Genomic DNA, 24552 nt, shown 5'->3' on the forward strand with positions numbered 1-24552 from the left:
TTAATCTATCACATACTTTCCTGAATTTGCTTTTTTGTAAGGAGCTGTCCTTCTAACCCGATCAGTTATCCCAAATCAGCAATGACAACGAGTTTCATTTAATGACATATGTCCTCATGATTGCTTAATGAAACCAAACATGCCATATTTTTTTATTGCATGAAAATCCTGCAAAATAAATATTCTCTACAAATATTTATTTTGAGGATTTTGTTAAAGGCATACAAACAAAATATATTAATGTTGTTTTGTAGTTGTATGCTGAGGTTCAGATATTTCAATGTCTTAACATTTGGTAATATTAGTTTAACTGTATAATGCTACTCAATACAATGGTTCTAGTAATATTCAGTTTGAGTAACAAACTAGTGTGCTTCTCAAAACAAGGAATTTTTCTTCACCTGCCCTAACATGTTCCGTTCAGTAAGGCAGTCCCAAAATAAAATACAGTATGACGAAAGCTTCCACCCAACATGAATATTGGAAGAACCTAAAACCTCACAGTAAATAGGAATAATGTATATATTTTCTCCCATTGTGAATTTGCGGCTGCTGCAACATCACAGACAATCGCTGCAACAGTTTGAAGTTTATTCTTTCCATTCATTCAAACAGGAGTCGAGTTGAGGAATAGTATGTGAGCAGCTGCTGTGGTAATATGGCGACTGTACGACAAAGAAAGAGAATAAATGCCTACGATCACAGCCAGCATCATCCGCAGCCTGAGAAGAACGTGAAACTTATTGATAAAGGGATTTCTGGTAAGCACCATAACAGCCATGTCCTATGGGCTCGTCCCTCTTTAAGCAGTAATCCCTTGAAATTTAACAGGGGGGATAAAGAACATTATTTTATATGATGGCATTTAACTTCAACACTATAACCTCTTCACTGCGAGTGGTTACAGAAGTTATATGTTGCTCTCCATAATGGTAGTGAAGGGCTGAAAGTTTATTTTACTTGACCCAAACTATTTGTACTGTAGTTCATCCTTTTTAAACTCAAACTTCTCTCTGGTTGGTTATCACTGAGGATTACAGCGAAATATAAACAGGCGTAACAGTGTCAACATGAAGGATCAGCTCAGTGAATAAAGACACGGACTCTGATAACTAAGACACTGCATGTGAAGCAGAGGAACCTGGCTCTATTCCTGGTGTCGGCTCCTTGGGCAAGTCACTATCTCCCTGTGCCTCCGACACCAAAATCATAGATTGTAAGCTCCACGGGGCAGGGACCTGTGTCTGCAACATTCCTATGTGCTGCGCACCGCGCGCTATACTGTAATTTTGAAGCGCTTTGAGTCCCATTGGGAGAAAAGCGCTATATGAAATAAAGTTGTTATTATTAACATAGCAGATCTGTCACTGTTGGTGCTGGTTTCTGTCAATGGGCCTTATTCTATAAAATGCAACAGCGACGATACAGAATTACTGCGCGTAAATCTGCCTTTAAGTCAATGTTTTCCTTGTGGTGCCGCCGAATCACCGTTATCGCACTTTATAGAATAAGACCTTATGTGTTCAGAGAAGCTTATATGGCATAGCTCCAATGATACAGTACATATGGAAGTATTTATATATTTCGTCCAACATAAGTAGCATCTTCAGTTACAGATCAAACGCTTAGGATTCTGCTTGTATTAATGGTAACTGTCATTTTATTTTACTTACATTTTTGTAAGGATCATCATCTTTGGCAGGGACATATATCGGCAGCCAGTGAGTCTCCCTCAGTATTCATCAGAAATGTTTTCTGTTCTTAAAAGGTGACACTGTGCTCATTTGCATGTCATTTCCCACAATCCCAAGCTGCAGTGGAAGCCTTGTATGCTAAGAGATAATGGGGAGAGGCAGGGTTGCAGACCTGTCTGACACGTTTAAATGTCCCACACATGGTATTTTTATTTGCTGTACAGTGGAGGGTTTTGTCACTTTTTTTACCCACCATAACTTACATAATGTTCTTATGAATCCGGCGTCACATCTCAGAGCGGTGTGTTTATATTCCCGTGTGCAGGCGCAGCGATACGCAGGATTCTCTCGCACTCTGTTGGAGGAACCATTGCTTTATCTCTTGGTCTGTTTACCACTTATTATGTTGCTACCCTACATGAAAATGATTTGTGGTTCTCCAGTATTAAGGTAGGAGAGAATGTATATGACATTGTCTTTCTTTAAATCTGAACACAACATATCGTTCCGTGGTGAAAATACGTTTCATCTCCCCTCGGTTTTCAATAATAATGAAAGCTATAGGGACCACCTGAGTCAACCCCCCTTTTTTTTGTTTACCAGGAAGGTAAAACGGATAGTCCCCAAAGCCGAACCGTGTTCTTTTCAGCTTCGTGGACCCCCTGGTTCCTGGTAAAAGTAGCTGGTACTTCCTTGTTTTTTTAAGTCTCCCGCATCATGCGGGCAAATAGTACACCATTTTTGTTTCTGAAATGCACCTCTTTTAATGTGAAATAGCACATTTTCTGCTTAATGGGCCTTGCGCCTCCTATTCTGGTCAAATAAATAATGGGGGAGGAGGGGGATTCATTAAACTAACAAGGGGAACAGTTCCACTTCCTTGGTCACTTTTTGGAAGGTGTCTTCCTATTTACTTTTTACTTTGTCTTCAAACATCCCCCGATCTCATGTACTGAGATGGACGTGCAAAGTTGTTGAACTTTCTGCTCTTGTTCTGCACCTGATGCTATGCATGAGCCCCCCATTGTTAGATCAGAGGGATAGGATACTTTCAATTCTAGCACTAATGGTTGACGTTCACTAAACCACCTACAATGCCACCTACTTGACCACATGTGAAAAAGTGTTCAGGTTTGTGGCAATACTGCTTTCACCACCTTTTAAACATTATGAAGATGGGGTCTGACACAGGTGCTGATTGTCATCTATATAAAGCGGGCTCCCTCCTATTGATTTTTAATACATTACACATTATATATTTTTTTATCACCTAAACGTTGACAGGAATGTAGTCTTGAAGCTTGAACACTAAGACCCAGATTCATTAAACGCCGTTATTCTTTTTAATGGCCGTTAACGAGATTGAGAGAGCCCTTCACTTAAATACTTCCAAATAGATTCCTCATCTTCTCCACGTGGGGAGATCTCAGCCACAATGTATTCTTATATTAGTAAGGTAACATTAGCTATTGTTCCAGTTTGCACATCTCATTTGGTCTGTGTTCTCTTCAGCACAAGCCCTATTTCAGTGTCTGGATGGGGAGTAGCGCCATATCTTAAATAACATCCCGTAATTTGAAGAGGACGCTGCGTTATCCTGAAATAACGTGAAACTAGTCCTATTGTTACAGTAGCCTACGCCCATCAAAATGTGTGATAACATTGACCAGAAATAGCATTTCTTGTTGAGGTGTTTTAATACACAGGGCTTCCATACAAATGTGAGGTGCTGAGCTCTGAGAAGCAGTTTATTTTCTATGTTTGCTTTGCAGGAAGTGGAAAGAGAAATCTCATTCCGGACAGAATGTGGTCTCTATTATTCATACTACAAACAAATGCTTCTCGCTCCATCTATCAAGCAAGGTAAGTATCTGTTGAATGACCAGAGATGCTGTTATAGTTCTAATGCAGGAGAATCCTACTGCACGTTATATGGAATCTTGGCAGAAATGAAGTATTTTAATATTGTAGTGTTCATTTATGTTGTGCATGGTGCAACATTTGAATGAACGAGCATAACAGATCCTTGCATATCGTGTACATAAGTTTGTGTAACTCTGCATGGTAATAAGATGTATTACAATACAACCTAGAATATAACCTAGCTGCTTATATCCCTTAAAGAGACAATCCAAGAGGCTTAACAAAAAATATATATATATATATATATATATATATATATAATACTGAGTTAAGTTATGGTGAGTAAAAAAAGTGACAAAAACCCTCCACAGGAAAGCAAATATGCAAATATAGCTGTATGCTCATCTGCATGTCTTAGGCAGGTCTGCAACCCCACCTTTCCCCCATTATCACCCAGCATACAGCACTTCCACTGCAGCAAGGGATTCTGGGAAATGACATGCAAATGAGCACACAGTGTCACTTTTTGCCTCAATAACCATTTTTAACATGGTTCCCTATAGGCTTAAGCTATAGGGAACCATGTTAAAAATGGTTATTGAGGCAAAAAGTGACACTGTGTGCTCATTTGCATGTCATTTCCCAGAATCCCTTGCTGCAGTGGAAGTGCTGTATGCTGGGTGATAATGGGGGAAAGGTGGGGTTGCAGACCTGCCTAAGACATGCAGATGAGCATACAGCTATATTTTTATATATATATATATATATATATATATATATATATATATATGTTTTCATATATGCTGTCTTTGATTACCTTTTATTGAAAAAGAATTTCCTAAACTGCTGATCGATTACTTCTCCTGTGATCGATCAGCAAGATTCTGCTTTCCAGGGTTCACTAAATGGCTGCCTTTCAGTTTCAGATCAATCCTTCAGTCAGTGTAACTCAGCAGCTACAATGTATTCTTATATTACTAAGTTAACATTATCTTTTGTTACAGTTTGCAACTCACACTGTTGGGAATATTGGTAACAAATTATCACAAACAGGAAAGTGTTACAAAGATCTTGCACTGCTGGGGAGGTGGGATAAAGCCTGCTATAGAAATCAAAAGATGCTCAGTCTATTAAAACTCATTAAAAATGGCATTGAGTTGAATTTTAAAATAAAAACATCCAGTAAGTATTATCTAATACTACAAAACTCATTGATAAAAAAACAAACAAAAAAAACCCACGTCGGATATTGCTTTGATCCTTTTTAATGGTGGCAGATGTATTGACACTGTTACATTTTGGTATATACTTTCTCTAATAAATGAAAACAAACACATATTTAAAAAAAGAAACCTTTCCATACAAGTCGAAGACTGAGCCACTGATTGAGCCACCTGTGCTGAAGCAGGGATATATCCCTAATACCTGGCCTGTTGGTGGCTTGAGGACTGGAGTTGGGCACGCCTAATGTAGAGAGCCTGTAATGTGCAGTCTTGTGTCTGTAGTGAAATAAAAAATATATATAAAATGTATTATTTATATATATATTTTTTAATCTGTAAACTCAATGTAAGGGACTAACATGTGTTTGTGTTTACTTAGGCATTATTGATTTAATATATGACAATAGGACAGAGTCCATGAGAACAATTAATATTCTCGAGCGAATGAATGTCTACCAGGAGGTGTTCCTCGCCATGGTGTATAGGTGCCTGCCGTTTTGGGTAAGTGTTCGTCGCCATGGTGTATAGGGGTCTGCCGTTTTGGGTAAGTGTTCCTCGCCATGGTGTATAGGGGTCTGCCGTTTTGGGTAAGTGTTCCTCGCCATGGTGTATAGGGGTCTGCCGTTTTGGGTAAGTGTTCGTCGCCATGGTGTATAGGGGTCTGCTGTTTTGGGTAAGTTTTGCGAGCCGCAGTATTAATCGTTGTTGAAATTAGAATTCACAAACCACATAATTACAGCTAAGCAGAATGTGCTTAATCAGTTCTCCATAGTGCGCTGCCTGCCAGAAATGGGAAGATACATAAACAGACTGAAGTACTTCTCCAAACATACAACATACTGTAACCAAAAACAGAAAACTACCAGAATAATTCTAGACAGAAGAAAATACACGTCTAGTATGTTTGTTTGAATTTTGTCAACAAACCTGTTGCGTTTGAACTCTTAAAACTCTTGAACGATCCTCTCAAGGTTTATGGGATATCGGACACCTAAAGAGTGCAACAAAAAGTTCACAGCCCACGTTATTATCTGTAATCCTTTATTCCATTCGGCACATACTTCCCTGCCTTGTGTTAATCCCACTATACTTACGGTTCTCTTAGAACAGGGGTGGCCAACTCCAGACCAGGTCTTAGGGATTTCCCTGCTTCAGCACAGGTGGCTCAATCAGACGGAGCCACCTGTGCTGAAGCAGCGATATCCTTAAAACCTGAGCTGCTGGTGACTCTTGAGGACTGGAGTTGGACTAGAGTTGTCTTAGAACTTTCACTGTTATCTGTCAGTAGGCCGGACCCTGACTGCAAACCCCATTGAACTGCGCAGGAGGAGAAATGGACGTTTCTTAATAAACATACAACAATATTATTATTGCTCAATCCCTAGGACAAACAAAATAGATAATGTCTCCAGGTGAGTAGGGAGAAGAGAGAACAAACACAAATGGTGAACAGAGTCACCTAGATCCCTATTAGCACGCAGTGATGGTGCATTAGTACATAGTACAAGGATATAATATCCACTGATAAATGCAGGGATCTAGGTAACTCAGTTCACCATTTGTGTTTGGCTTTTCTTAATAAACCTGGAATCCCAGTTTTCTAGCAGGGGCTTCATTAGTCATCTGTGTCATCAACTTTGGGGATTATTCTACATCCGCTGAAGCGACCGACTGCGCCATTTTCAGACACAATTCCCCATTAAAGTGGGGGGCTGTAGAATAAGCCCCATTTATCGAAACAATGTATCTACCTCACCTGTGGGACTAAGACCATATTAACTAAGCACTGCTATTCCATAACGCCCGTTTCTGTGCAGGAAGGCGCCGTTACGAGCCATTTAAGTGGATGGAAGATAAGGTGTCCCACGGAATTGCACCATTTGCTAAATATGGGCAAAAATCTACTTTCTTTTCAATGCTAGAATATAGACGATACCATCAGCAGTATTCATTTATTGTAAATTAATGTGTATTCCCCCCCCCCCCTTTATCTTCAACCAGAAAACTATTTGCTATTTATTTTTGTTCTCTAAATCTTGCTGACAATTTGATATGAAATGTTGACAAAATCTGCTTTTTACAGAATTATCTGGAGCCCGTTTATTTTTACATTTACACGCTGTTTGGGCTTCAGGCCGTTTATGTTACTGCTCTCTACATAAGCAGCTGGTTGCTTAGTGGAACGTGGCTTTCTGGATTATTAGCGGCTTTGTGGTACATTGTTAACAGGTACGTTTGGAGTGTCATAAAAACGTTACATAATTATTTATGGGAGTAATAAATCAATTCTCTGGAGTAGTCCTGGTACTCATAATCAAAACTGGAGTTTAAGTACTCTGTTATACTGTACCCTGTATTGGGCCAAGTGCTACACTCTATAGCCAGGGGTGGCCATCTCCAGTCCTTAAGGGCCACCAACAGGTCAGGTTTAAAGGATATCCCTACTTCAGTCGAAGACTGAGCCACTGATTGAGCCACCTGTGCTGAAGCAGGGACAGATTGAGCCTCCTGTGCTTAGGCTGCGACAGTTGGGGCCACCTGTGCTGAAGCAGGGATATTCTTCAAACCTGACCTGTTGGTGGCTCTTGAGGACTGGAGTTGGCCGCCCCTGGTCTGTACTTCATAAGACACTTTCCGGCACTGCCCCATCCAATAAATATGGCCCATATCATGTAAAATAATATCTGTGTATCCAATAGTGGGAAGGTCAGTTATTGAGACAATATATCGTATAGGTGCAGGGAACCCCAAGAGATCCCAAAATCCCTCACACAACGTATATACAGTCGTGTGAAAAAGAAAGTGCGCCCTCTTTGCATTCCATGGTTTTACATATCAGGACATAGTAACAATCATCTGTTCCTTAGCAGGTCTTAAAATTAGGTAAATACAACCTGAGATGAAGAACAACACATGACATATTACACTGTGTGTGTGTGTGTGTGTGTGTACACGTGACATATTACACCGTGTCATGATTTATTTAACAAAAATAAAGCCAAAATGGAGAAGCTATGTGTGAAAAACCAAGTACTGTACACTTTTACTGCTTCCATAGGAATTAAGATGCCAAGTACCGTAAATTCCGGACTATAAACCGCACCCATTGAATTTTTTTTATTTTGACCATATATAAGCCGCACCGCATATTAACCCCCCCCTGCACCTCACATCAAGCCCCCAGCACCTCACATTAACCCCCCCTGCACCTCACATCAAGCCCCCAGCACCTCACATTAACCCCCCCTGCAGCACCACACATCAACCCCCCCTGCACCACACATCAAGCACCCCAGCACCTCACATTAACCCCCCAGCACCTCACATTAACCCCTCCTGCACCACACATCAACCCCCCCTGCACCACACATCCAGCCCCCAGCACCTAACATTAACCCCCCCTGCACCTCACATCAAGCCCCCCAGCACCTCACATTAACCCCCCCTGCACCACACATTAACCCCCCAGCACATCACATCAACCCCCCAGCACATCACATCAACCCCCCCTGCACCACACATCAAGCCCCCCAGCACCTCACATTAACCCCCCAGCACATCACATTAACCCCCCAGCACATCACATCAACCCCCCCTGCACCACACATCAAGCCCCCCAGCACCTCACATTAACCCCCCAGCACATCACATTAACCCCCCAGCACATCACATCAACCCCCCCTGCACCACACATCAAGCCCCCCAGCACCTCACATTAACCCCCCAGCACATCACATTAACCCCCCAGCACATCACATCAACCCCCCCTGCACCACACATCAAGCCCCCAGCACCTAACTTGAACCCCCCAGCACCTCACATTACACAGTAAATACCTGCCGTCCAAGCAGGAGTGCACGCGCTCGCTCTAGCAAGCAGCAGGCAGGAAGAGCCTCAATGCTAGAGCGTGCTGCTACTAGGGAGGGAGGGAGGGAGGGAGGGAGGGGGAGAGCAGAAACAAATGGTAGTAAAACAAATTCTAGTTTTAATGGATCAGTGAGAGAGTTTTTATACATGTAGTTGTACATGAACATGCAAGATCTCATGAATCCTTTCTTCTGGTGTTCATGGCATAACTAGCACTATTTGAATGATATAAACCCCCCACCTTACAATAGATCAGAGGTGCTCATCTCCAGGCCTCAAGCCCCCCTAACCCCCCACCCCCAAAAGGTCAGGTTTTCAGGATTTCCCAGCAGTACAAGTGGCTTAGTCAGTCCCTGCTTCAGCACAGGTGGCTCAATCAGAGGCTCACTCTTTGACTGAGCCTCTGATTGAGCCACCTGTGCTGAAGCTGGGATATCCTGAAAACCTGACCTGTTGGATGGGGGGGGGGGAGGATTTGGCGGGGGCTTGAAGACTGGAATTGAACACCCCTGCAATAGATAAGTTATTATGATAGCGAATTATTGTCTCAATTTCCTCACGTACACAAATCATTGAAAATAGTTTTTGTGTGTGAATACTTTTGCTGCTCATATTAAAGGTTATTAAGCTGCACGTGAAGTGACTTCTTCATTCAATTCAAAATACAATTACTGTTATACTGCTGATTAATCGCCAGATAAGATGACGTTTTTGTTAAACAAGCCTAATATAACTGCCAAAAGTAGAGCAAAGAAATAGACCCTTACATTAAAGATGGCAGCTTCAATGAAAAACTGAACCGATGGTAGGAGTTACAGCCAGATACAGCGCTGCTGCTGAACATGTGCTGCTAATTATCAGTAGCAAGTAATGTCCTTTTCAGGCGATTTATTCCGGCTGCTTATGGAGTTAATGTTGCATTTTTGTTTTCTGCAGAATTGACACTACACGGGTGGAGTTTACCATTCCACTAAGAGAAAATTGGGCGCTGCCGTTTTTTGCCGTTCAAATAGCAGGGATTACGTACCTGCTCCGACCGGATTTAACAGCTGCGAAGGAGGTAAGGAAGAGCGCCATTTAGAGAGATGCCATTTAGAGAGATCTTCGAGGAAAGTTTCAATGAACACTGTTACTGTCAAGTTACCTTGCAACGCGTTGCTCTGTTCTGCTTTGTACACCTCCTTGGCAGGCGATGAGTTAATGTAGTCTTTCTAAAAAGTTTGCAAAGCAGGCAGAAAAAGCAAAGGCAGGTCACGTGACCCTTTATATATACGACCATCTTGGCAAAATTCTCGCGAAAAGTGGCGTCTGGCAACATTTCACACAATTTGACATTTTGCAAAAACGCAACATCAAAGAAACAATTGCACAACCAATTTGTTAAGCACTTGTGACTACGTTCTGACATCAATATGCTTAAGCGCAAGAGCAATACAATTAGACCCGTATTTACTAAGCAGTGCTATGCCAGTGGACACCTTACTGCCTATTCAAATGAATGCGTCATATAAGGGGTGTTATGGGATAGCGCCACATCACTCGTGTAGCCCCAATCTTTATCACTGGAGAGTCTGGATAGTTCAAATGGGTATACTGCTCATAAAACGCTTAACTGCGCCTAAAAGCTTAGTCTGCTTATTTAAAACAAATATTACAACTTAAAGACACGTTATAAACATGTGAGCATGCTACAACTGAATGGCAGACTGCACATTTTATCGAGGACTGGGGTTGGCCCCCCTTGTTCTAAGCAGAACAATGTAATTGAAAGATTTTTCAACACAAAACCTGCGCAGAGGATGTGTGCGTCTGCTAACGTCCATTTTACTTTTCTTTCCAGAAACTGACACTTCTTGTCGTGTTTATCTCAACTTTCATTTTTAGTCTTACCTGGCAATTCAACCAGTTTGTTTTGCTTATCCAAGCAATTGTGTTGTTTATCCTGGACTGTGCGGACTTGGTCCCTGCCCCTAAAGTAAGTCTGTGGTGTCCGCTCCGCGCGTGATGGGAACAGGATTAAAGATGCAAAGATTTACAAAGAGGAAGATGGTTTCCGTTATGACAACAGTGAGGCTTATTCTAGTAGCTCCCAAGTTGTCATTGCCAACCTGTGTGACCTTCTGACAAACTGTTTCGGATTGGCAGAGCCGAAGTGAAACCGCTTCTAAAAAAGATTGGACATGTGAGACGGGCTTACAGAATAACAGAGCGTGCCCATCCCATCGGAAAGGGATTTTTAAAAGCGGTTTGTCACACTTTGGAGCTACGAGAATAGGCCCCATTATCTTACACTAGAAAATAATTCTGTTTTAATAAATGTTTTCCTAGAAATTAATGGGAACTAAAAAAAAAAACAAAGAGAGAAAATCATGCAATCGCACGTCGCCATTAAAGCATGCATATGTTGTGGGTAATAATTTCCTTTGTTCTAGGTTACAAAGCTGTACCTTATACACATCACCTGCCTTCTAATGGTCTGTGCGCTGCAGTTCTTTAACGCCATGATTCTGGGATCTTTACTTCTTAGTTTTAACCTGGCTGCACTGATAGCGAGACGATTGCAGGTAACAAGTTAACGGATTCAGTGCTAGTCGCACAGTGCGTTGTGTTTTATTGTACTAAAAGTTGTGTAGAGTCAAGCATGGTCCCATTTTAAAGTCGCAGTCTGCGCGGCTCAATATTTTGTTGGTCTTGATATATTTATTTTCTTAACTAAACTAGTGCTATAGTTGATCCATAGTCCCCCAGTCTAAGAGGATCCTCTGGTTCCCAATGAATAGGTACCGGGCAATGATATTTGGCTGCGTGAATAGAAAAAGAAACACTCGCAGACTCGCGCAAAAAGCAGTGATTCACTGAACATCTATCGTCCAAGATTTCGGGCCTATACTCTGGACATGGATCCTTGCTCAAGACGTATATATAGGGTGTAGGACTGACAGGGTTTCAGGTTATCCCAGCTTCAGCAGAGGTGGCTCAGTTATAATTAATTATAATTGTTTGTTCATGTATAGCGCTGCTAGTTTTACATAGCGCTTTACAGAGACATTTTGCAGACACAGGTCCCTGCCCCGTGGAGCTTACAATCTGTTTTTAGTGCCTGAAGCAAAGGGAGATAAAGTGACTTGCCCAATGTCACAAGGAGCCGACACTGGGAATTGAACCAGGATCCCCTGCCTCTGATTGAGCCACCTGTGCTGAAGCCGGGACTGAGTGAAGCCGGGACTGAGTGAAGCCGGGACTGAGTGAGCCACGTATGCTGGAGCTGGGTTATCCTAAAAACCTGGCTTGTTGGGGAGGAGGGGGGGGGGGGGTCTTGAAGACAGGAGTTGAGTGTCCTGCATTAACTCACATAACCCACGTTTACGGAAGGAATGGGCTAAGAAAATGAGTCACGTTATTGTATGCATTTTCTTTATTAAACAATCCCCCCCAAAAAAAGAAGCCGTGAGAGATCGGAAGACACGGAGAACACTGATCCATAGAGTGGCTGAGAGTCGTACTTGAGTGAACGGATAAGGAAGGAATGCATGTCGGACGTGGTTTATGACTGATGACAATCTATCCCTTTTATTTACATTTTCAGAAACACCTTAGAAGTGGAGGTCTTACCAAAAGGCTTTGCAAGCTCACCGTGCATGTATTCCTGGTTCTGTGCCTGACGCTGCTCATAAATCAGTTTGTTAAGGTATGTGAGTATGTAGCTTCTTCACAGTATTGTTACTTTTGTTTATTTGATGTATGAATGAGGATGTTTCACTGTGGTGCTGTCAAAATAATAATCTGTCTGCAAGTGTAAACATGTCAGAGTTCTCCTCCAGCTATTGACATTTGCTTGGGAAGAATAACCGCATGGGCTGCAAACTATTTTTACAATTAAATATTTCACATGAATGGCCCTTTTGATTTTATTTTTAACCATTAATTTTTCAATTTAAGAACACTATTTCTAGGGTGAAATGGAAAACTATTGCTGAATATTTGTAACTTAGGATGAATATTTCCTGTTATTGCACAAACGTGTCTTTGGTAAACTTTGCTGTTTTCAGTACCGACCCAGAACATCCACAGAAAATCTGTGTTCCTATAACACAAAGGCCCAGATACGTTACGCACTGCGAAGCAAGAGGCGAGATGTTGCCTGCAAACATTACTAAATGTTTGGGCAACTAGCATGGTAGTTGACCAAAAATGTACACATTTGTATCCATTAGAAGCCCTACATATAACTCCTTCAGGAATACCTTGGGCCAGGTACACTGAGCAAAGCTCCGTTAGGTGAGAGAGATACAGACCTGTTTGACTAGAGACCCTAGTGCTATATATCTCCCCCCCCCACCCAACACACCTTTAGACAACACTTCTAAAGAGATACCTGTGCACAGCAAGGCGCACACCTGAGATATATGCTCATTTCAGTCATTTGAATATAGTTTGTGTATATATATATATATATATTATATATACACGCTATATTTATATGCTATATCCTGGAGGGAGCTAACGTCACCTTGAGGTAAGACATTAACATCACGTTATTTGAACATTAACCCGATGCTAATGAGTGAAACGACAGCCATGGTTGTTGCATATAAAGAGCATAGTCATGCAGCGATCCCAACTCCGATCCTCAGAGGCCGCTAACAGTCCAGGTATTAAGGCCATCCTCTCATTAGCACAGGTGGGACACTCGTTTTCACTGAAGCACCGTGCTCAAGCAGGGAGCATACGTAAAACCTGGACTGTGAGCGGTCCGTGAGGACTGGACTTGGGTTTCCTTGAGTTTTGGGCGGTAAATTCCAGCATAATAACATTTGTAGGTAACCTCCCGTTATTTGCCCGGATTTAACAGACCGCAGTGCGCCTGGGCCCTTACATTATTCCTTCCGCAGAGAAGGACATGTTATAAAAGTCTGCGTTTAGTTAAAATATGTTTCTTTCTTTTTTATTCCACAGAAAATACTTAATCTGCAATCAGATGAACATATTTTTAAATTCATACAAGCAAAATTAGGCTTCGGGACAACAAGGTACAATCCTCATTGCATTCACTCATAATTATAATAGATCTGTAATTTAGCCCAGAAATATCCCCTTCACGATGTCTTGCTTAATCAGATTTGACTGTAATTGTCGCTACACCGTGTTGGAAACACCTGTAATGTTCCACGTTGTCATTGGCTCCTGTGAAAATAACCACATTTGTTAGGAGAAAGAGTAAGAAAGCGCAGTATATTCTCATTATTTACATTGGTGGGAAGTGGGGGGGTCTCCTGAGCTTTGTTTCAGCCCTGGGACCTTCTGCTTCCCGAGATACATGTCTCTGAAGGTGCCATCCCCTGCAGGAGAAACAAAATGGAGGATTAAGTCTCCTACGGCATGCGGGCCAATAGGAAGGCACAATGTCATCCATTGCGACTACCTGTTAGCCCACGTGCCGAAGGGGATTTAAGAAGCAGGACGTAGCCGGCAGCAGCTACGGATGTAAGTATTTCGGCAAGCAGGGGGTCCCCAGAGCTGAAATGAACGCGGCCCAGCTCTGGAGACCCCCTACTTCCTAACCATTCAATACAAAAAGTGACCCTGGGAAAGGAAGCTCCGTTAACATGGATAGGTGCTGCATGGCATGGCACATATGTGGCAAGATTAGTAGGAGAGCAGAAGGATACCACAAGTTCAGGGGGCACCCGTTTTGATCTCGATGGTATAATTAATTTCTATCCTTTCTGTGCATTTTTACAGCGAGGTCATGCTAGGCAGGGTGCTGAATTCTGCAGACCATAACATACAGATGTAGCAGATGTTAATCCCTCCCCATAAGCTGAGTTAACGCACGAAATGACACGTTAAATTACACGCGTGTTAACTCCTCAACCCAGTGGTTCTCAACTCCAGTCCTCAAGACCCTCCCAACAGGTCAGGTTTTGAGGATATCCCAGCTTAAGCTGAAGTAGGGACTGATTGCCACATGTACTGAAACTGGGACTGATTGAGCCACCTGTGCTGAAGCAGGGATATCCTTCAAACCTGACCTGTTGGCAGTCCTTGACGACTGGCGTTGAGAATTTCTACATTAACCATTGTGTCCAATTGCACTACTGGTAAACAGCGCACAACACATTGCAACACAGGTGCAAGAGCGCCTCCTATGTCTGGGACATTGCCTTGTTTGAAACCACGCTTGAATGAGAAATTAAAGCAGCATTCGAAGCTGCTGTTTTGTCCCCCCTTTAATATGGGCATCAATACAATCCACACAATAAGTAATTAGCTAAGTTGCCCATCGATCCATTCTCTTGTAATCGATCGGCGAAGATTCGGCTCGGGGGTTCACTAAATGGCTGTCAGTGCAGCAGAAGAGGACCAAAGATGCAAAGTTATGTGGGGAAGATCATGTGACCACACACAATGGATACAATTGGTGCACTGCTTGGGAGAGGACAGGGCTCAGAAACCGGTGTGCCAGAGCCTGCTTCAGAAGAAGAGGAAGAAGGGGATGTGACTTTGTAAATGGTTACTATAGAAACAAAAAAGACTTGTTACATTATAATACATTAAAAATGTCATTCAGAGTTGTTTAAATAAAAATGCTACAAGTATTTTCTCATAATACAGAACTGATTTATAAAAGAAAACACACGTAGGATATTGCTTGGCCTGCAGCTTTAAAGCCCCTGAATGATATGAAACCTTGTGTCCCTGGCTTCCATAGGGATTTCGACGCCAGTCTGTACCTGTGTGAAGAAGCGTTTCGCCTGCTGCCCTTTGACACGTTCGAAAGACTCTCTGACACGTTGCTTTTCTATCCGTATATTTTTGTTCTCTTCGTTGTAATGATCATCGCCACCGCGACTGCCTTTTCCAATCTCAGGTAGGATTCTCTCTTTCCTTATTTGTAGGTCACGTAATGGGGGGAATCTCGTGGCATCGCTGCTGCGTTGTACATGTTCAGCACTTGACTTCTTACACGGTTTCGTAGAAAGTGTGATAAAGGACCGCATTGCTCTGCTATGAAGCGGTTTCCCTGTGTTAGAGAAGATTTGAGCCCTAATCATTATAACAGAGCAGTTCCTCTTCTCCAGTTCCTCTTCTCCAGAGGCTTCACAGCATGTTCAATTAGAACAGGGGTGGCCAACTGTAGTCCTCAAGGGCTACCAACAGGTCAGGTTTTCAGGATATTCCGGCTTCAGCACAGGTGGCTCTTTGACTGAGTCACTAATTCGGTCACCTGTGCTGAAGCTGGGACTGATTGAGCCACCTGTGCTGAAGCTGGGACTAATTGAGCCACCTATGCTGCAGCAGGAATATCCTTCCAACCTGACCTGTTGGTGGCCCTTGAGGACTGGAGTTGGACACCCCGGAACTAGATTGTAACGTTGCTACAACGTCATGAGGCCCCTGGCGTCGTAGCTACGTCAAACACCACACAAAGGGTTAATGTGCGTGTTGCTGCCATGGCAAATAATATCGAATCACTAGGTAGATCTTTACATAATAAAACATCTAATAACACATATAGTGCAGAGTCCACGAGCAGTTTTCGGCTCCGCGTCACTTTCTACGTGTGGTGCACGTGTCTGCCTTACAGGATGTGCAATATTACGCAGTGTCTTTCACAACGGCAGATTATTGAGCTTCGCGATGTTTTTTTGTAATTCTTTTCAGCGATGCATCAAATTCAAAACACGCGGATAAGAAGGAAAAGAGGATCTATTCGCTGAAGCCGGAAATCGCCTACAATTTAATGCACACTATTCTGTTTGGATGCTTGGCCCTCAGTACAATGAGGTATTACTTTTCAGCCCATGATACAGATGTGCTTTAATGTACACGTTTGCATCTCCAGATATTGATGGAACGCCTGTGATTAGCTTATATTCTTTTGAAGCTTGTGATATTGGTCGGCGGACTAAGATAATAGTGTTAGTTTTCCAGGTCAAACGAGTCTTTTCGCCGGTATTAAAATAACCCTATAGTATGTCTTCAAGTGTGTTTATCTATGCACAGTTATTCCCAACAGGTGTTGCGTGAAGCCTTAGATGGTTTGTGATGGGATGGGTTCTCACAAATAAATATGCAAAGTCAGATCCCGTGTAGTATAGCGGGTTCCGGATCCCGTGTAGTATAGCGGGTTCCGGAGCCCGTGGTGGGATTACGTGGTTAATAAGGCCCCAAAGTGCCTTAGTGTGGGCGGTAAATTAAAGTTAAAGTTGTCAATTACTGCGGTAGCTTCCAAAGTCGCGCTCCCCAGTGCTTTGCAACCGCCGCTGCAAGGCATTGTGGGTTGTTCCTTTGGAATGATAGACAGTTGTACTGTACCAACCACGCGTCCCGCACACACTGACGTGTGGTTTGGGACCTTACTAAGTGCGCAGTCCCTCCGTGAACTCGGGACACTATACTGCCCCGGGATCCGTCACGCGGTTCTGTTGGCAATATGTGGGTGAGTAGGTAATGAGATTTATTAGTTAGGGGTTCGCAGAACAAATATTTGCTAGCAGAAGGTCCACAGTGTATAAAAGGTTTGTAACCGCTGACAAAGTATATTTACTACTGTGAATATACATAATATAGTTACCCTACATATACATAACGCAATAAATTGCAGAGCTCCACTTGGGAGGCTTCTGAAACTATTGGTTATTGGTAATAAGTGCTGATTTTTGAAATGTATAAATATTTCATGTTGGACCTTTTTTTGGGAAGTGTGTTTACAGATTCACTGTTCTTGCAGAATGAAATATCTCTGGACGTCACATATGTGTGTCTTTGCATCCTTTGGGCTGTTTAGTATCGAAGTCTGGGGCATTCTGTTGAAAGCTATCGGCATGTACACACCACACAAGGTGAGTGCCCCTCGCGTGAGACGATTGTATTTCTGAACAGCTTCTCTGGAAGGAATTGTCACTTTCACACAAAGCAAGTGGAATAATTTATAACTTATGGAATAGGCATTTATGTTTAGGATACTGCAAAGTGTATATCAGCTGGTGCACAGCAAAGCCCCCCGGAGTGACCCTCCGGCCCTCTTACTGATACTTTCTGTGACTTTCTGTCAAGCAGCTAATTGGGATTTTGTTCATGTGGATACTCGCTTAGGGTAGTTTACGTATTTACGGGACATTTGTGTTAAATATAATATAATTCATTTCCCAAAAAGGAGAAAAAAAGTAACAATTAGTGGACCCTGGTACTCAAGGTCAAGGGTCACTAAACCTAAAGCTTTAGTGGTGCTAATGCTCTCGTGAGTAAACCATGAAAATACCACAAAGGTAAAGAGCGAGTGTAAGACAGCGCTTGTACGTTCCTCCCTATAGGGAACACTAATAAACTACAGAGTGAGTTATAGCAGGCTTCACTCCAGTCCTCACTCCAGTCCTCAAGCCACCCAACAGGTCAGGTTTTCAAGATCGAAGTCGAAGACTGAGCCTATGATTGAGGTACCTGTGCTGAAGCAGGGACTGATTTAAGCCACCTGTGCTGAAGCAGGGATGTCCTGAAAACCTGACTTGTGGGGGGGAGAGGGGCATGAGGACGAGTTGAGCCCCCCTGGATTATAGACTCAGTGGGGAGTCACTGACTTGTTCACAGAGAGAATCTCCCCAGACTCTGACTATGAAGAACAGCAGAATTTGAGAGACACAGTAGTGAGGAAGGGGCTGTAATACATGAGATCCCCGCCAGTAGTGCCTTTTCCCGGTAACTCATGCTTTTTACCATTTTTGAATCCCATCATGTATTTCCACAAATATGCACTAGATGGCAGCGTCGAGCAGACTGATACAAAATCCCTTGAGCAAAACCAGTTAACATGGTAACCGTTTTCTGTATAAGCGTCTTCCTTGATGTTTTATTTTATGAACAAATATAGCTGTTCAGATAATTTTATTACCATTAAAATGCACACAGTTTTATTGGGGCTCACGCAGAGTAAATTCACTTGTCTTCTGGTAGACAAAGGCATCATCAAACTATTGCATAGTAAATAGATATCTGTTGCAAATAAACATATTTACACCTCAATAAAATGTATATATATATATATATAATTTTTTTCCAGACCAACATGGTTAGATATTCAATACCCATTGCGGTGATGCTGTATCTGATTTACAAGGTAAGCAATCCGATCGTTTGTTCCGTTTTAGCAAACTAGGGTCCATGGTTTTAATCCTGTGCTGGTCCCCCCCCCCCCCCCGAAGAGGTCCATCTACGTGTATTAACCCTTGCACTGCCCGTGGAGACGGCCACTGATTGAGCTGCCTGTGCTGAAGCAGGGATATCCTTAATACCTGACCTGTTGGTGGCCCTTGAGGACAGGAGTTGGCCACCCCTGCTGTAATGTGTACAAACCTCACAAGTCTTTTCTCGTGTATCCTGTAGCAGTAATAAAAGGAGCATGTACCCCCAAAGGCGTGAGGGGAGAGGGGAGAGTCGTCTGTGATAGGACGCAGAGATGAAGGCTGCCACCATATGTTGGCTGGTGTCCTAGGACTTCTTATACATTGACTAACGTATAAACAAGCTCCCACGTATAAGCACATGAGAAGTGAAGATTGCTGTTTGATTTTCTGTTCCAGTTTTGGCCGAGAGTAATGGGGGAGCTCTCCGAGTTGCGAGAATTTTATGACCCTGATACAGTGCAGTTAATGAGCTGGATCAAGTAAGCAATGTTTAACTATGTATTTCATATATAATGGTCTAAAACAATGAAGAGTGACTGTGTACGTCCAACAGCCGAAGGAACATTTGCAATCGCCAATGGAGAAACCCGCGCAATGAGGAAGAACTCACCTGTTGGTCGTTACTGTGACTTAGGGACCACTAGGTGTAGTGATGCTTGGTATCATTATGCAACAGAACATGTTCATTTTCAGGTTGGGGAGATTTCGTACTATTGAATAAGAAATGTAGGTAGGGTTGCCAGGTGTCCAGTATTGAACTGGACTGTCCTGTATTTGATCACTGTCCAGTAAAAAATGAGCGCTAATACTGGACATTAGTATTAGGCATAGTGACTTGACCGTAGGGCTGGTGCTAGGGGGCTGGGCAGCTTCCTCTATCTTGATTGGCTGCTACTGGGTAATGCAGCCAATTAGGATGAGGTGTCAGGAGCCTGAGGGTGGAGCCAAGGAGAGGAGGAAACAGCATAGAGTGGAGAGAGGTTGTGTGGGCGGGGGGGAGGGGGCTTGAAGACTGATGTAGAGGGTCTTTCATATTGATCTAGGAGAAAACTCGAGAGACCACTATGGATGAATATTAGATCACGTCCTGCAATCGATTTTAAGACCTCAGAATATACGTCTTCAAATGTGATTAGTGAGTTTAATTCATTAAAAAGGGCCCTCCTCGCTTTTTAACATTTCAGCTTTAATTGTGCAAACAATGACTGCACAGTGCTATTCAAATGACTAAATTGTACCTTCATGGTAGAAAGGCGATGTCCTGAGCACATTCTCCATGCTGGCCATTTTTTCCTTATTCGGAATGGTTTTCTGTGTCATTTCTGTCCCGTGTTATTTCCCGTGTCATTTCTGCCCCGTGTTATTTCCAGTGTCATTTCTGTCCCGTGTTATTTCCCGTGTCATTTCTGTCCCGTGTTATTTCCTGTGTCATTTTTGTCCTGTGTTATTTCCTGTCATTTCTGTCCCGTGTCATTTCTGTCCCGTTATTTCCCGTGTCATTTCTGTCCCGTGTTATTTCCGTCCCGTGTCATTTCCGTCCCGTGTCATTTCCGTCCCGTGTCATTTCCGTCCCGTGTCATTTCCGTCCCGTGTCATTTCCGTCCCGTGTCATTTCCGTCCCGTGTCATTTCCGTCCCGTGTCATTTCCGTCCCGTGTCATTTCCGTCCCGTGTCATTCCCGTCCCGTGTCATTCCCGTCCCGTGTCATTTCCGTCCCGTGTCATTTCCGTCCCGTGTCATTTCCGTCCCGTGTCATTTCCGTCCCGTGTCATCTCCGTCCCGTGTCATCTCCGTCCCGTGTCATTTCCCGTGTCATTTCCCGTGTCATTTCCCGTGTCATTTCCCGTGTCATTTCCCGTGTCATGGATGCGCACTACGCCGCAGGAATTTTGCTGATGACTTTATAATGGCCACAATGAAACGGACCGTTTCATGCAACAACGTTTTCTTGTTTTCCTTGCACATTTATTCTGTGGCTAATTTAATTTAAATAAAACCTTGCTACGGAGAGCACGTCTGTGCCCCGGGGACCTTCACATGGGACCTTTCTGCTTTTTGAATAAAATGTCACTATTTCCTGTGCAAAAATACACATTTGCAATACATACTGTACCTCCTCATTACCTGCCTCCTATAGTCGAGCATACTTCTGCTTTTAACTGCTAAAGCCATGGGGGGAGGGGGGGGTATTTTATCTGGGTGGCGATAAATATGGCGGCCTGCATGCTAGTTTATTTACCCTCATAAACCAATGCATCGACAGATTATGTTTTTTGTAAGTAGATGTTCGTAGGGTTACTACCCAGTTTAGAAATGTGCAAAAATGTTGATGTCGTTTAAGAAGCATCTTTATGCTTTCATTTGTGATTCTTACCTTTGCTTTGGTGACATTTTAGATTTTTTTTTCTAGGTTCATCATACTGTACACGTATAAAACTCTCTCTAGGAAATAATGGTTTTAGTTTCTGTTGATGAGTTAACATACTAACAAGAATTTTTAACTAAGTATAAACATTAATTAGAACTTCTTTTTAAGGTCAAACACCCCACACAATGCAGTATTTGCTGGGAGCATGCAGCTTCTAGCCGGCGTGAAACTGTGCACTGGCAGAGTGTTAACTAACCACCCACATTATGAAGACAAGAGCCTCAGAGAGAGGACAAAACAGGTAGGTTTATTAAGGTAGAATACTGTATAACAGAGTAATTGGTGTAGACCACTAACTCTCTAATCTTCCCAAGTATACTTTATACCGTCTGTATAAAGACCCATACTGTATTTAACGTGCTGTTAAACATGGCTTCCCATTACCTGGAAAGGCGTAGGCTCTATTCATTTGAACGGGAAAGAAATCAACCCTATGAAGGGGAAAGTGGCCTAACGGCGTTTGGAATAGGGACCACAGTCTCCTACTTGCAAAACGTGATGAAATAGATTTTATTTTAAAAGAAAATAAGCACTACTTTTAAAAGGTTGTTTTTTACGATGCTAAATCTCGCCCTGGTCTTTGGTATCATTTTTATATACTTTGATACATAGGTCTGTGAAGGGGTAGTATTTCTAGTAAGTCTTTATCTAGAAAGGTTTATAATTAGTATTAGCAGATAGAATGATTGGATGGATCCAGGTCCCAGGTCACGGCCTCTGAGGATATAACCTGCCCGCCAGCAGGCTCTCACTTCACTAACAAGCAAAACGCACTGAAAGTTTCCCAGGCCTGGAGCGGGAGAGTGACCAGGCCTGGAGCGGGAGAGTGACCAGGCCTGGAGCGGGAGAGTGACCAGGCCTGGAGCGGGAGAGTGACCAGGCCTGGAGCGGGAGAGTGACCAGGCCTGGAGCGGGAGAGTGACCAGGCCTGGAGCGGGAGAGTGACCAGGCCTGGAGCAAGAGAGTGACCAGGCCTGGAGCGGGAAAGTGACCAGGCCTGCAGCGGGAAAGTGACCAGGCCTGGAGCGGGAGAGTGACCAGGACTGGCAGATCTTTTCTCTTACTTTAGTGCAATGACTATATTTCTGCCAACACGGTACACTGAATAAAACCACTCAACTAGAACTCCTCACCCACAGTGGTAATAGACAGGACACAAACCAGCACTTTATTATTAACAAGAATACATGAAACACACACACGGCAAACAGTATGAAACACACACACACAGCAAACACTGTGAAACACACACATAGCAAACACTGTGAAACACACACAGCAAACACTGTGAAATACACACACAGCAAACACTGTGAAACACACACAGCAAACACTGTGAAACACACACAGCAAACACTGTGAAACACACACAGCAAACACTGTGAAACACACACACAGCAAACACTGAACACACACACAGCAAACACTGTGAAACACACAGCAAACACTGTGAAACACACACACAGCAAACACTGTGAAACACACACAGAGCAAACACTGTGAAACACACACACAGCAAACACTGTGAAACACACACACAGCAAACACTGTGAAACACACACACAGCAAACACTGAAACACACACACAGCAAACAGTATGAAACACATTTACAGGCAGTCTTCGCAGCACTAAAAAAATATCTGTTTTAATATATGCAGCCTTTGATTACCTTTTATTGAAAACGAATTACCTAAGCTACCAATCGATTAGTTCTCCAGTGATCGATCATCAGCAAAGATCCTGCTTCCCAGGGTTCACTAAATGGACACTTTTCAGTTTAAATAAATCCTTCAGTTTAACTCAGCAGCTATAATGTATTCTTATATTTCTAAGGTAACATTATCTATTGTTACAGTTTGCAGCTCAAACTGCTGGGAACATTGGCAACAAATGATCACAAACAGGAAAGTGTTACAAAACCCTTGCGCTGCTGGGGAGGTGGGATAAAGACTGCTATAGAAATCAGAGGATGCTCAGTATTGTATTGTATGTCTTTATTTATATAGCGCCATTAATGTACATAGCGCTTCACAGTAGTAATACATGTGGTAATCAAATAAATAACAGATAATATAAATAACAGAGCATGGGAATATGTGCTTTAGACATTAAAGTAACATTAAGGAAGAGTAGTCCCTGCCCCGAGGAGCTTACAGTCTAATTGGTAGGTAGGGAGAACGTACAGAGACAGTAGGAGGGAGTTCTGGTAAGTGCGTCTGCAGGGGGCCAAGCTTTATGTATCATGTGTTCAGAATAGCCACAGTGCTATTCATATGCTTCTTTAAGCAAGTGGGTCTTAAAGGTGGATAGAGAGGGTGCTAGTCGGGTACTGAGGGGAAGGGCATTCCAGAGGTGTGGGGCAGTCAGTGAGAAAGGTTTACGACGGGAGAGGGCTTTAGATACAAAGGGGGTAGAAAGAAGACATCCTTGAGCAGAACACAAGAGTCGGGATGGTGCATAGCGAGAAATTAGGGCTGAGATGTAAGGAGGGGCAGAAGAGTGTAAAGCTTTAAAAGTGAGGAGAAGTATAATAAAACTCATTAAAATGGCATTAAGAGTTGAACAAACAAAAAGAAATGTAAGTATAATCTAATTCTACAGAACTGATTTATTTAAAAAACACATGTAGGAAATTGTATGAATTGCTCCTTTAAGCGAGCATTAATAACGTCTTTACTGCCCGAGGAGAGAACAACGCACTGCGCAGGGGTTAACATGTCTCGTATTTACAAGTTGGAAATCAATTTAAGATAGGGGCGTTTTTTCTCGGCTTTGAATCGCGCTGACAGAAGGTTTGGGATTATTTGACAGGTTTACCAGATATACGCACAGAGATCCCCTGAAGATGTGCACAATACGTTAAGGGCATTTGGGACAGACTATGTGATTTTGGAGGACAGTATATGTTATGAAAGAAGACACGGCCGCGGCTGTCGCCTGCGCGACCTTCTGGATGTCGCTAATGGACATGTAAGTACGCTGTACTCAGGCCTTCTGGTCCTTAACCACCAGTGATGTTACCATTCTGTAACCCAGGGGCTCTCAGCTCCAGTCCTCAAGGCCCCCCAACAGGTCAAGTTTTAAGGATATTGCTGCTTCAGCACAGGTGGCTCATTCGAAGACTGAGCCTCTGAGCTACCTCTGCTGGAGCAGTGACTGATTGAGCCATCTGTGCTGAAGCAGGGATCTCCCTAGTAACTGGCCTATTGGAGGCCCTTGAGGACTGGAGTTGTGCTCCCCTGCACTAGATGAAGTTTGAATTGGGCTTTTTCTTTGGCTTGCAGATATTCAG

General features: G+C 43.0%; 1 protein-coding gene across 6 annotated transcripts in view; it reads left to right on the plus strand.

The window, feature by feature from the left end:
- Positions 1-24552, plus strand: part of DPY19L3 (dpy-19 like C-mannosyltransferase 3) — a 29704-nt gene that overhangs the window by 3043 nt on the left and 2109 nt on the right. For 5 of the 6 annotated variants that reach the window (XM_075576333.1, XM_075576334.1, XM_075576335.1 and 2 more), the window contains exons 2-18: positions 616-761; positions 2020-2144; positions 3467-3557; positions 5160-5281; positions 6864-7009; positions 9584-9707; positions 10488-10622; positions 11080-11211; positions 12234-12335; positions 13604-13677; positions 15360-15518; positions 16313-16435; positions 17382-17493; positions 18708-18764; positions 19228-19310; positions 21368-21500; positions 24072-24230. In XM_075576333.1, the coding sequence (XP_075432448.1) occupies positions 659-761; positions 2020-2144; positions 3467-3557; positions 5160-5281; positions 6864-7009; positions 9584-9707; positions 10488-10622; positions 11080-11211; positions 12234-12335; positions 13604-13677; positions 15360-15518; positions 16313-16435; positions 17382-17493; positions 18708-18764; positions 19228-19310; positions 21368-21500; positions 24072-24230 (1980 nt within the window). In that variant the 5' untranslated portion in view covers positions 616-658. The other variant, XM_075576336.1, reaches the window with a different exon arrangement.

This window comes from Ascaphus truei, chromosome 19, assembly GCF_040206685.1.
Source record: "Ascaphus truei isolate aAscTru1 chromosome 19, aAscTru1.hap1, whole genome shotgun sequence".
Taxonomy (NCBI): domain Eukaryota; kingdom Metazoa; phylum Chordata; class Amphibia; order Anura; family Ascaphidae; genus Ascaphus; species Ascaphus truei.